This window comes from Phacochoerus africanus, chromosome 5, assembly GCF_016906955.1.
Source record: "Phacochoerus africanus isolate WHEZ1 chromosome 5, ROS_Pafr_v1, whole genome shotgun sequence".
NCBI lineage: Eukaryota > Metazoa > Chordata > Mammalia > Artiodactyla > Suidae > Phacochoerus > Phacochoerus africanus.
Window position 1 is genome coordinate 19,225,819 of NC_062548.1, and position 11,951 is coordinate 19,237,769.

General features: G+C 46.5%; 1 protein-coding gene across 3 annotated transcripts; it reads left to right on the top strand.

Annotated features, from left to right (window-relative positions):
• Positions 1 to 835: 835 nt before the first annotated feature.
• Positions 836 to 11,443, top strand: TMEM219 (transmembrane protein 219). Of its 3 annotated transcripts, none has more exons than XM_047780121.1 (6): positions 836 to 937; positions 1,950 to 2,148; positions 2,243 to 2,432; positions 7,835 to 8,052; positions 10,011 to 10,180; positions 11,348 to 11,443. In XM_047780121.1, the coding sequence occupies exons 2-5, from the start codon at positions 1,984 to 1,986 to the stop codon at positions 10,146 to 10,148; spliced, it is 711 nt and encodes a 236-aa protein (XP_047636077.1). In that variant the 5' UTR covers positions 836 to 937; positions 1,950 to 1,983; the 3' UTR covers positions 10,149 to 10,180; positions 11,348 to 11,443. The 3 variants fall into 3 exon arrangements, with proteins under 3 accessions (XP_047636077.1, XP_047636076.1, XP_047636075.1); XM_047780120.1 differs by having other exon boundaries at positions 868 to 937; positions 1,947 to 2,148; XM_047780119.1 differs by lacking the exon at positions 836 to 937 and having other exon boundaries at positions 1,065 to 2,148.
• The last annotated feature ends 508 nt before the right edge of the window (positions 11,444 to 11,951 follow it).

Consider the following 11,951-nt stretch of genomic DNA (forward strand, 5'->3'; position numbering starts at 1 on the left):
GGGAAGGTGGTACAGAAAAGACATGGTCTCTGTCTTAAGGATACCTCAGTAGAGTTGAATACTCAGGTTCCGTTTCAAACAGCATTTGTCCAGCGCTGGTTGTGTGCTCAGTAGGTCCACGTTTTCCCCCTTTAACCTCTTCATCTTCCCATCCAAACAGGTAGGATGATTCCCTTTAACAAAGGAGTAAACTCAGTCTCCAGAAAAGCACGGTTATGGCTTGTACAGGGGCAGGGATGGAGTCACGATTTGAACCCAAAGTTCTTGGCTCCAAGTATCCTGCTATTTCAGGTTAATTTGGACCTCGTGTTAGAAAAATGCGGGCAGAAGTGAAACGAGATGGTCTCTATTGAGCAACCCTGCAGCTCGAGGGTCCTATGCACTAAGGAGTCGCTAAAAGCCGGGGACCAAGCATGAGGTGTAGACGTTAAATCCCACTAAGCTGCAGAAAAGAGCAGAGCCCAAAACCCCAAAACCACCCGGAAGGCCAGAATCTTTGCTGTAGAGCCCCGCCCCACCCCGGGCGGACCCCAAGTCTTCACCCGGAACCTGGGCGCGGCCGGGCTGTGCTATTGGCGCGGGTGGGAGACAAGCAAAAGCAAAATGCTTGCGACGAGATTCACGCTGAAATGCCCCCCACGATCTCTCCGGATGGAGAGTGTACAGTTTTACAACGTCTTCAGGATTAGCTCCCTGGCCTCTCTCCCTTTTATTCAACTCCCGCGGTGTTACTTCTTCCCCTTTGCCCCTGCAATGGATGTCCTCTTGGTACGCCCCCACCCTGACTAGGAAAGACAAGGTGGCCGCCCTCCTGGGCACTGCGCATGCGAATCCCCGCCGAGGGGGTGGGGTGGGTGGGTGGGAACGCGGACCCCGCCCCTTCGCGACTCCACGAGTGACGTCGTGGGGGGCGCCGGCCTCCGCCCGGCTGCGAGCGGTGAGAGCAAGCGGCGGGTGCATCCGACGCTGCTAGACCGGGAAGGGATGCGGGTGTTGAGTTACTTCTGCAGGAGGGGCTTTGCGGGGGAGGGGAGGCCTAGGGGCACTAGCAGCCGCAGACCCTCGGGCTCTTTCCTCCGCCTTCCAGCCTTTACCCCCTTTCCAGAAGGGCCGGGACGGGAGGAAGGGCCGCGGTTGAGCATTTCCCTGGAGCTCTCCTTTCCCCCCATCCCATATGTTTAGCTCGCCTTCCAGATGTTCCTTTTCATCAGGCTGTCGCTTCTCGCCTGGGAAAGAGCACTCCACTTGGAAGCAGGAGACGGGTTTCAGACCTTGGCCCTACCACTCCCGTATTAAAAGTCCTCAAGCCCCAGTTTTCCCTACAGTATTTTTACCTTGCCTCACCTGGTTTTGAAGATCAATATGACCCAGAGAAATAGAAAGGAAATGGACATTTGTTCAGTTCCTGCAAGGGCAAGTACTATGCAAACTATTTTATCCGTTCCGTTTAGTCCTCACTACTTGGTGTTCTTAGAATTCCCATTTCACAGATTCTGAAGCTCACAAAGCCAGTGAGTGGCAGAGAAGGATTCAAATTGAGCACTTTAGCTCCAACGTGGAGTTTTCATCAGGCACTTCCCTTCCCTGGGCTATTGGTTGGAACTGTTCTTCAGCCAGACCCTGGGCCCCTGGAACAGCTGCTTCCTGAATTTCTCCCCTTGGGAATTCTCCTTTTCAAGTTCCTTTTTCCAGTACAGCATACTCTGCTCTGCTTCCGCCTTGATTACTTGAGAAATGAAATGCAGCAAGCATTCATTGAGCGGTGCATGGAAACGAACACTTGGAGTCCTGAGCGGTGGATTCTTGTCCTGGCTTTGCAACTAACTGGCTGGGTAGCCTTGAGCAAGTCCCTTATCTTCTTGGGGCTTTAGCTTCCCTTTGAATAAAATGGGTAAGTGCCTTCTTACCGGCAGGCTCTTGACTAGGTCTTCCTTCCTGTCCTCAAGCAGGCTCTCCCTGGAGGCCCAGACCCCTCTGCTCCCCATGGGCAGCTGCCAGGCAGGGCACAACCTGCATCTCTGCCTGGCCCACCACCCACCTCTGGTCTGTGCCACTTTGATCCTGCTGCTTCTTGGCCTTTCTGGCCTGGGCCTTGGTGGCTTCCTCCTCACCCACAGGACTGGCCTGCGCAGCCCTGACATCCCCCAGGTGAGTACTTACCCTCCTGCTCATCCTTCCCTTGTAGGACAGCTTTTGTTGCTAATCTCCTCTCCCCTCTCCCCTGCCTTCCTTTTGCATACAGGACTGGGTCTCCTTTTTGAGATTGTTTGGCCAGTTGACCTTGTGCCCTGTGAATGGGACAGTTACAGGGAAGTCGCATGAGTCTCACGTCGTGGGCTTACTGACCACCTTGAACTTCGGAGATGATCCAGATGGGAACAAGACTCAGACATTCCAAGCCCAGGTCCCCAGGAGTCAGATGGGATTGAAAGGTGAGACCAAGGAGGACTGTGGGATTGGGCATCAGAACACTCAGGGTTTGGAGCTCCTGTTGCTCATTGGGTTAAGACCCTGACGTAGCGTCTGTGAGGATGTGGGTTCAATCCCTGGCCTCGATCGGTGGGTTAAGGATCCAGCATTGCCGCTACTATGGTTCTGGTTACATCTGTGGTGTAGATTTGATCCCTGGCCTGGGAACTTCCATGTGCCACGGATGCAGCTTTAAAAAAAGAAAGAAAAAGAAAGATACAGATGTGAACAGAAGTAAATACCTTTAAGGAGTTCCCGTCGTGGCTCAGAGGTTAATGAATCCGACTAGGAACCATGAGGTTGCGGGTTTGCTCCCTGGCCTTGCTCAGTGGGTTAAGGATCCGGCCTTGCCGTGAGCTGTGGTATAGGTCGCAGATGCGGCTCAGATCCCACGTGGCTGTGGCTCTGGTGTAGGCCAGCGGCTACAGCTCTGATTCGACCCCTAGCCTGGGAACCTCCATATGCCATGGGAGCGGCCCCAGAAAAGGCAAAAAAGACAAAAAATAATAATAAAATAAAAATTTTTTAAAAAGTAAATACCTTTAAGTGGGTACAGTTAGAACAAAGGTACAATGAGAATATTCAGAAGGGCGTCAAGCCGGGATGGTGAAGACAGGCTTTTCCAAGGATACAGGGCTTGAACTGAGGCTTAGGAATGTGCTCCTCCAGCCAGAAGGGCGAGCACACGCAAAGGCATGAAGATGGGGATTATGAAGACACATGTAGGAACTTCCTGGGGTTCTATTTGACCGGCGCAGGGGAAGGAGTGTTAAATGAGTGGCAGGAGGTGAGTCTGAAGAAGCAGCAGAATCCCATGGAGAGTCTTGTGCCAAGCCAAGGTTGTTGTACTTTATCCAATATCTTCGGCTCGAAGAATTTAATCAGGAAAATAGTAAAATTTTGTTATTGTTGTTCTTTTAAAAAGATCACACACTGTTGGCTGACTGCCTGGAAGGAATGTGTCCATATGCACAAAGACCAGTTAGGAGGTGGTTGCAATAAAAAGATGGTAAGACAATGGTGTGAAAGAAGGGAACTGATTTGAGAGTCATTAGAAGTGTGGGATACACAGGATTTGGTGACAGATTCGATCTGGAGAACACAGATGAAAGGGGAATTCTCTCTCTCTCTTTTTTTCCTTTGTCTAGGGCCACTTCCCGCAGCATATGGAGGTTCCCAGGCTAGGGGTCGAATCAGAGCTGTAGCTGCCGGCCTACACCACAGCCACAGCCATGCCAGATCCGAGCCGCATCTGCAACCTACACCACGGCTCACAGCAACACTGGATCCTTAACCCACTGAGCGAGGCCAGGGATCAAACCTGTGTCCTCATGTATACTAGTGGGGTTTGTTACTGTTGGGCCACAACAGGAACTCCATCTCTTTTTACCTTTTTTTTTATTCTTTTTTTAAAAAAATTACAGTTCATTTACAATGTTGTGCCAATTTCTACTGTATAGCAAAGTGACCCAGTCATACATACATACATATATACACACATTCCCTTTCTTGTATTATCTATTCCAAGAGACTAGATTTAGTTCCCTGTGCTATACAGTAGGACTTCATTGCTTATCCATTCTCAACGTAATAGTTTGCATCTACTAACCCCAGGCTTTCAATCCATCCCACTCCCTCCCCCACCTGCCTTGGCAACCACACGTCTGTTCTCTATGTCTGTAAGTCTCTTTCTGTTTTGTAGATAGGTTCATTTGTGCCGTATTTTAGATTCCACATATAAGTGACATCATGTGGTCTTTGTCTTTCTCTTTATAGGGTTAATTTTTTTTTGGGGGGGGGAGGGTCTTTTTGCCTTTTCTAGGGCCACACCCGCGGCATATGGAGGGTCCCAGGCTAGGGGTCTAATTGGAGCTGTAGCCACTGGCCTGTGCCAGGGCCACAGCAACATGGGAACCTTAACCCACTGAGCGAGGCCAGGGATCACACCTGCAACCTCATGGTTCCTAGTCGGATTCGTTAACCCCTGAGCCACGATGGGGACTCCCGTCTTTCTCTTTATGACTTCACTTAGTATGAAAATCTCTAGTTGCATCTACGTTACTGCAAATGGCATTATTTTGTTCTTTTTTTTTTTTTTTTTAACCACTGAGTAGTATTCCATTGTATATATGTACCACATCTTTTTAATCCATTCCTCTGTTGGCAGACACTTAGGTTGTTTCCATGTCTTGGCTATTGTGAATAGTACTGCTATGAACATATGGGTGCAGGTATCTTTTTGAATTACAGTTTTGTCTGAGTATATGCTCCGGAGTGGGATTGCTGGGTCATATGATGGTTCCATATTGAGTTTTCTGAGAAATCTCCATATTGTTTTCCGAAGTATTTGTACCAATTTACATTTTCAACATTGCAGGAGGGTTCCCTTTTCTCCACACCCTCTCCAGCATTTGTTACTTGTGGACTTATTAATGATGGCCATTCTGACTGGTGTGAGGTGGTACCTCATTGTAGTTTTGATTTGCATTTCTCTAATAATTAGTGATGTTGAGCATTTTTTCATGTGCCCACTGGCCATCTGAATGTCTTCTTTGGAGAAATGTCTATTTAGGTCCTCTGTGCATTTTTCAGTTGGGCTGTTTGTTTTGTTGTTGTTATATGTTTCTCTCTCTTTTTTTTTTCATTTTATGACATTGTGGGTTTGTTTTTTTGTTTGGTTGTTTGTTTGTTTTGATGTTGTGTTTTTTGTATTACTGAATGGCCAAAACATTACTTTAGTGGATGTAAGTTGATCCATTAATTGGTTAGGCTAACATTTGTTAATGCTTTTGCTATTAAACATTTCTATTTTCTGTGTTTTTGGTATGGAGTCACGATAATTTGGTGTACTTTACATTTTTCTTTTGAATCCTTTCCTTAGGATTAATTTCATAAGTGGTATTACTGAGTCAAAGGGTATGGACCTTTTTTAATTTTTTTATTTTATTTTATTTTTTATTTTTTGTCTTTTTGTCTTTTTAGGGCCGCACCCGAGGCATATGGGGGTTCCCAGGCTAGGGGTGGAATTGGAGCTACAGCTGCCAGCCTACACCAGAGCCGCAGCAACACCAGATCTGAGCTGCATCTGTGACCTGCATGACAGCTCACGGCAATGCCGGATCCTTAACCTGCTGAGTGAGGCCAGTGTCCTCATGCATACTAGTTCATTAACTGCCACGATGGGGACTCCTGGACCTCTTTTTTTAAATGCAAAAACTCATTGTGGATTCAGACTACACAGACGTGTACAAAGCAAATGTAAAAGTCCTCCTTATCTCCACTGCAGAGTCCACAGTTTAGTGGGCATCCTTTCAGTTCTTCTCTGTCTCTAGGTAAAATTGCAACAGAAACAGCCAAATTGTCTCCTGAAGGGTTTTACCAGTGGAGAGTGCCCATTTTCCCACCTCTCGAACAACTCTTCTTAGCAGTTTTTTAAATTTTTACCAATTATGTGGTCTAAGGAAATTACCAGACTGTTTTAACTTACTTTCTTCTGATAGCTAGTGAGGCTGAGCATCTTCGTTTAGGTAAATTGGCTATTTTAAAGTCTTTTTTTTTTTTTTTGTGGCCATGGCTGCAGCATGTGAATGTTCCCAGGCCAGGGATTGAACCTGCACCACAGCAGCCGCCAAAGCCACTGCAGTGACAATGTAGGATCTTTAACCTGCTGTGCCACAAGAGAACCCCTACTAATTTTTCAACTATTTGTCTTTATAGTCTGAATTTTTTTAGATCTTTATACTTTTTTTTTTTTTTTGTCTTTTTAGGGCCACACCCACGGCATATGGAGGTTCCCAGGCTAGGGGTTGAGTCACAGCTGTAGCCGCCAGCCTACACCACAGCCACAGCAACGCCAGAGCCATGTCTGTGACCTACACCACAGCTCATGGCAGCACCAGATCCTTAACCCACTGATTGAGGCCAGGGATTGAACCTTTGTTCTCATAGATACTGGTCAGGTTCATTTCTGCTGAGCCACGATGCAAACTCCTAGATCTTTATACACACTTGATAGTAAACTCTTTTGCTAATTAAATATATTATAGGTATTTTCATCAATTCTGTTTGGTTTTTTTTATCTTTCATTGTGTAGAAGCTTTAATTTTTTTTATTTTTTTTTTAATTTCTCAGATGAATAGTTAAATTTATTTATTTATTTATTTATTTTTAATTTTCCCACTGTACAGCAAGGGGGTCAGGTTATCCTTACATGTATACATTACAATTACATTTTTCCCAATTTTTATGAAATTTACTCTAATCCTCTACTTAGGCTTTTATGTTTTGTGTCTTTTTTTGGAAGCCCTTTCTTTTCCGCTTAAAAATTAGAAAATATTTTTCTGTATTTTCTCTTAATACTTCTTAGGTTTTTATTTTGTTTTAGTATATTTGTATAGCTCTTTAATACATCTAATTTTATAGTGTGAGATAAGAGTCTTAACATTTTTTTCCCATACAGAAATTGTTCTAAGGCCAATGACTTAGTAGACCATCCTTTTCCCACTAATTTGAAATGAGATGTGAACCTTTGATTTTATTTGCTTTTTAGGCATATGTGAACCTTTTATTTTATTTTATTTGCACCCAAGGCATATGGAAGTTCCCAGGCTAGGGGTCAAATTGGAGCTACAGCCACTGGCTTACACCACAGCCACAGCAACGCCAGATCCAAGCTGCATCTGTGACTTACACCATAGCTCACAGCAACGCCGGATCCTTAACCCACTGAGCAAGGCCAGGGATTGAACTTGCGTCCTCGTGGATACTAGTCAGATTTGTTTTCACTGAGCCATTAGGGGAACTCTTCTACCCAAGTTTTGTTGCAGCTTACTGAGTATTGCTATGATTGTTTTATTGATTGTGAGCTAATTTAAATTAATTTTTGTGGAGTTCCCGTCATGGCACAGTGGTTAACGAATCAGACTAGAAACCATGAGGTTTCGGGTTCGGTCCCTGCCCTTGCTCAGTAGGTTAACGATCCAGCATTGCCCTGAGCTGTGGTGTAGGTTGCAGACGCGGCTCGGATCCCGCATTGCTGTGGCTCTGGTGTAGGCCGGTGGCTACAGTTCCGATTCGACCCCTAGCCTGGGAACCTCCATATGCCGAGGGAGTGGCCCAAGAAATAGCAAAAAGACAAAAAAAAAAAAGAAAAAGAAATACATAAATTAATTTTTGTTTATATTGATACACAGTTATTTTCATTTCTCAGTGATGTAAATGATGGCATTAGGGCCCTTTATTACACAGAATCAATGCCAGAATACCTGAGGTAGTAGGAAGCCTGCAGAAATGAATGTGTCTAAAGGTGGATGGCCCCCACCCTACCCTGCATTTTCTTCCATCTCCTCCCCTGTGCCCCTCATAGGATCTTCTGGAAGCGATCTGGTCCTCATTACAGCCAGGGTGACCACAGAAAGGACCTGCCTATATTTCAGTGCTGCTCCAGGAATCCTGCCTTCCAGCAAGCCACCCATGTCCTGCTCTGAGGAGGGAGTAGGAAATACCACCCTGAGCCTTATGGCTGAGGGGTGTGTCAGTGTCTGGAGCCACGAAGGTCTTGTGCTCACCAAGTTGCTCACCTCGGTAAGAGCTTCCGATTACTGGAGTTTCATAAACTGCCATGCTGAATGATGTGAGGTTTTTTTTTTCTTTTTTTGCTTTCTTTTTCTAAGGGCCACTCCTGTGGCATATGGAAGTTCCCAGGTTAGGTTAGGGGTTGAATTGGAGCTGATGCTGCCAACCTACGCCATAGCCACAGCAATTCGAGATCTGAGCCGCATGTGTAACCTACACCACAGCTCTCATAAACACTGGATCCTTAACCCACTGATTGAGGCCTGGGATTGAACCTGCATCCTCATGGATATTAGTTGGATTCCTTTCCACTTCCCCACAGTGGGAAATCCATGAATACTGTCTCTTGAAGGTGCCTGGAGGCAATTTTACCTAGTAGAAAAAGCATAAGCTTTATAGTCCTGCCTCAGAGGCTGTGTGACATTAAGCAAGCATATGAGCCTCTCTGAGCCTCAGCTTCCTCATCTGTAAAACCATGATACTATCTCCTAATTCCAACAAATAAGGGTAAGTGAGAATGAATGTCCAGTGCCTAGGTTAATGCCTGGTTAGTAAGAGATTGGCTAAATGACAGCTATTAGTATTAACTATTGTCTTTAAATACAATAAAACATGATCTTAACCTCAAAGGCATTCAGAAGCTGTAATAAGAGGCAGAATGGGCTAATTGCTTTCATAGAAACCTGACCAAAGTGTTATTCAAGCCGAGTAAGGACCACTTAGCTCTAACTTGGACATTTATGGAGAGTGCCTCACCAAGGAGGTGGTATTTAAGAAAGGGAATTGTTTACAGTAGTTTATAATGTACAAAGTGCATTCAGGTTCATTATCTCATTTGATCTTAAAACAGCCTTTTGAGGTAGCTGTTATTATCCCATTTTACAGATGAGGAAACAGACTTGGAGTGTATTGCCCCAGGCCACGCAACTGGTTAAGTGGCAGAGCCAGAATTGCCACCTTCAGCCATCTGATGAGTCCCAGGCTCATTCTTCCCTGTCAGGATGATCCTTGAATGAGGAAGATTTGAGCAGGGATGCAGGAGAGGGGGTTCAGGAGATGGGGGGAGATCTGTTCTAGGCAAAGGGACTGACCTGAGCACAGGCCTAGGGAGTGAAAAGTGTTCGGTCTTCAGGGGGCATTCCATGACGAAGGCTTAGGGGTGCCTTAGGGGAAGAGGCGAAAGAGATACAGGGAGCAGGTCTTGAGGCTCCGTGATGCCTGGCTGAGATGCTAGACTTGATGCTTCAGGCCATGGGAGCCGCTGGAGCCACTGGTGGAGCAGACTGGCTAAGTGGAGGAGAGAGACCGGTTAGGAGGGAGCTGCATACCCTTCTCTTACATCAGCGAAGATCCTGGTGAAGAGCATGACCTGGGAGCTTGGAATCAGAGTTCTTGGTTTCCAGACCTGGCTCTGCTTGAACATCTTAAAATGCAGACAATAGTGAACGTCCCTGGCGTTCCCATTGCGGCTTAGTGGTTACCAAACCTGACTAGGAACCCTGAGGGCAGAGGTTCGATACCTGGCCTTGTTCAGTGGGTTAAGGATCCAGAATTGCTGCAGGCTGTGGCGTAGGTCGCACACTGGACCTGGATCTGGCGTGGCTGTGGCTGTGGCGTAGGCCAGCAGCTGTAGCTGCGATTCGACCCCCTAGCCTGAGGACCTCCATATGCCGCAGGGGTGGCCCTAAAAAGACAAAAGACCAAAAAAAAAAAAAAAGTGCACGTTCCTATCTCCTGATATCATTATGAATGTTCAGTTTGATGCTTGGGCAATAAAGCAGTTTGTAAACCATTGAGACAAATGTTAGCCTGTATAAAAATAACATTTTCCCTTCAGTTGCTCCTCTCCCCCATGGAGGCTTCTCTCTATAGCCCTTAGGCTAGGGTATCTAAGATGTCTTTCCAAGGGAAGTTTCTCTACAGTGCCTCTCCATCATTCCTCCTCCCCTCCCTGTCCTCACCCCTAGGAGGAGCTGGCTCTGTGTGGCTCCAGGCTGCTGGTTTTGGGCTCGTTCCTGCTTCTCTTCTGTGGCCCTCTCTGCTGTCTCACTGCTCTGTGCTTCCCCCCGCGCCGGGAGTCCCACTGGTCTAGAACCCGGCTCTGAGGGCACTGGCCTAGTTCCTGTCTTGTTCTCAGGTAAGGTTCTTTGCCTCAGTCCTGTGGGAACAGGGGATGGGGGGGGGGTGGCAATTCTAACTGAGAAGGAGCCATTCCTAAACAATATGGTTTGGCTTTACTTATTTCTGTGCCTTATATGGGTGGACTCATATTCTTTTGTGACTGACTTCTTTTGGTTAAACATTCTGATTTTAAGATTCATCCATAGGTGTAGTTCTCATCCAGGCTTTTTGGCATCAGTGATGAATGAAGAGGGTTCAAATTTGATATGTTCTGGATATGAATTAATGTTTGTTTTGCATTTGTCCTAAAATTCTGGTACCCTGTTTTATGATGCAAATTTTGTAAAATTCATTTTGAACTGCTCAAAGGAATTGATTGATGATTCCATTTACTGGGCACATACTACGTGCCCAAGCACTTCACATGCATCTTCTCTTTTTCCATTAGCCATCATTCCATTTAGATAAAGTTGATTCTGCTAGCAGGGTCTTTGGAGGGAACACATCTTCCAAAGTGGGAGTGTGGGACATATTGGACTAGTTAGTGGGTCAGCTCATTATGGTTAAAAAAATATATATCCTGTAAAAAAACTCACCCTTTCAGGTGAGTCTCATATAATTTGAAAATGAGTCATATATTGTACACCCAGCTCCTAAACTGTTCTCAGCTTGCTGGCTGCTGTGCCTTAGGAAATAACTGCGATAGAAGAAGAAACAGCACAGGCCCAGGGAATGGCTCTGACGAAAGGATTTAGACCCTCAAGACTTACCTAGTTTTTTTCTTTTTCCTTTTCCTTTTTTTTTGGGGGGGGGGGCCTCTCCCTGTGGCCTGTGGAAGTTCTCAGGCCCAGGTATCAAACCCATGCCACATCAGTGGCCCACACCGCTGCAGTGACAAAGTGGGATCCTTAACCTGCTGTGCCACAGGAATTCCGTGACCACCTACCTGGGATGGAGAAAGGCGGATCCCTCTCAGCCTTTCTTAGATCTGAGCAGACTGGAAAGGAAGAGTTTCTGACTCCTGGCAGATCCTGGGGTCCTGAGGCCATCTCAGTTGGCATAAGTGCCTGTACCTATCTCTAGTTGTCACTTCCTCTGCTCCTTCCTCAATTTCTACAGCCTTCCCAGAGCTTCCTCCATGGGTCCTCTGACCTGCCCTGTTTTTTTGTTTTGTTCTCTTCAGGTGTGAACTTCTTGGGTCTTCGTTCTGAGCTGGAAGAGATGTTACAAAAAGTGGAGAGCTGGAATGTGGGAGGAAATAAAAGGCTTTTTTTTTTGCCCAGCGTTTCCCAGGGTGTTCATTGGGAATTGGATTAAGGTGGGAGTTTTAGGGTAGAGGGGCTTGGGAGGTTTTGGCGGATTTTTCCTTGTTGACTCTCTAGTTTGGGATACAGGTCGGTATAGGGCATAGGTTACTGCAGCTCTCGGGTATGGTCATGGAAATGCTTTGACATAAGTGCAGTGTGACCTTGTGCACGTCATGCTGCTATGAAGAAATATGACAGAATTTTACCAGGAAAGATTCCTCGAACTTGGGAGCCCACGTCCCGGCTGGATAGTCACTAAGCAGGACAGTCCGTTTTCCCGCCTTTTCCGCGCCCAGCAGCAGTCTTCCCTTACCCCTCCCAACCTCTACCCTGCACGCAGGCGCAGATCGCAGCTTCTTATTTCCTGCCACCCGCGCCCCCTCAAAGCTTCCCCTAGCAACAAGCTCGGGCCCAGCGCTAAGGCGGAGCGAGCGCATGCGCCGCAGCCCTTTCCACCACCAGTTGTCGGACAGCGCGCTG

What these genes read in the sequence shown, in the direction of transcription:
- TMEM219 (XM_047780119.1), top strand. Translation starts at nt 1,888, where the DNA reads ATGGGTAAGTGCCTTCTTACCGGCAGGCTCTTGACTAGGTCTTCCTTC. An exon ending in GCAGCCCTGACATCCCCCAG is followed by an intron (nt 2,149 to 2,242) that starts GTGAGTACTTAC and finishes TTTTGCATACAG; the next exon opens with GACTGGGTCTCCTTTTTGAG. An exon ending in GAGTCAGATGGGATTGAAAG is followed by an intron (nt 2,433 to 7,834) that starts GTGAGACCAAGG and finishes TGCCCCTCATAG; the next exon opens with GATCTTCTGGAAGCGATCTG.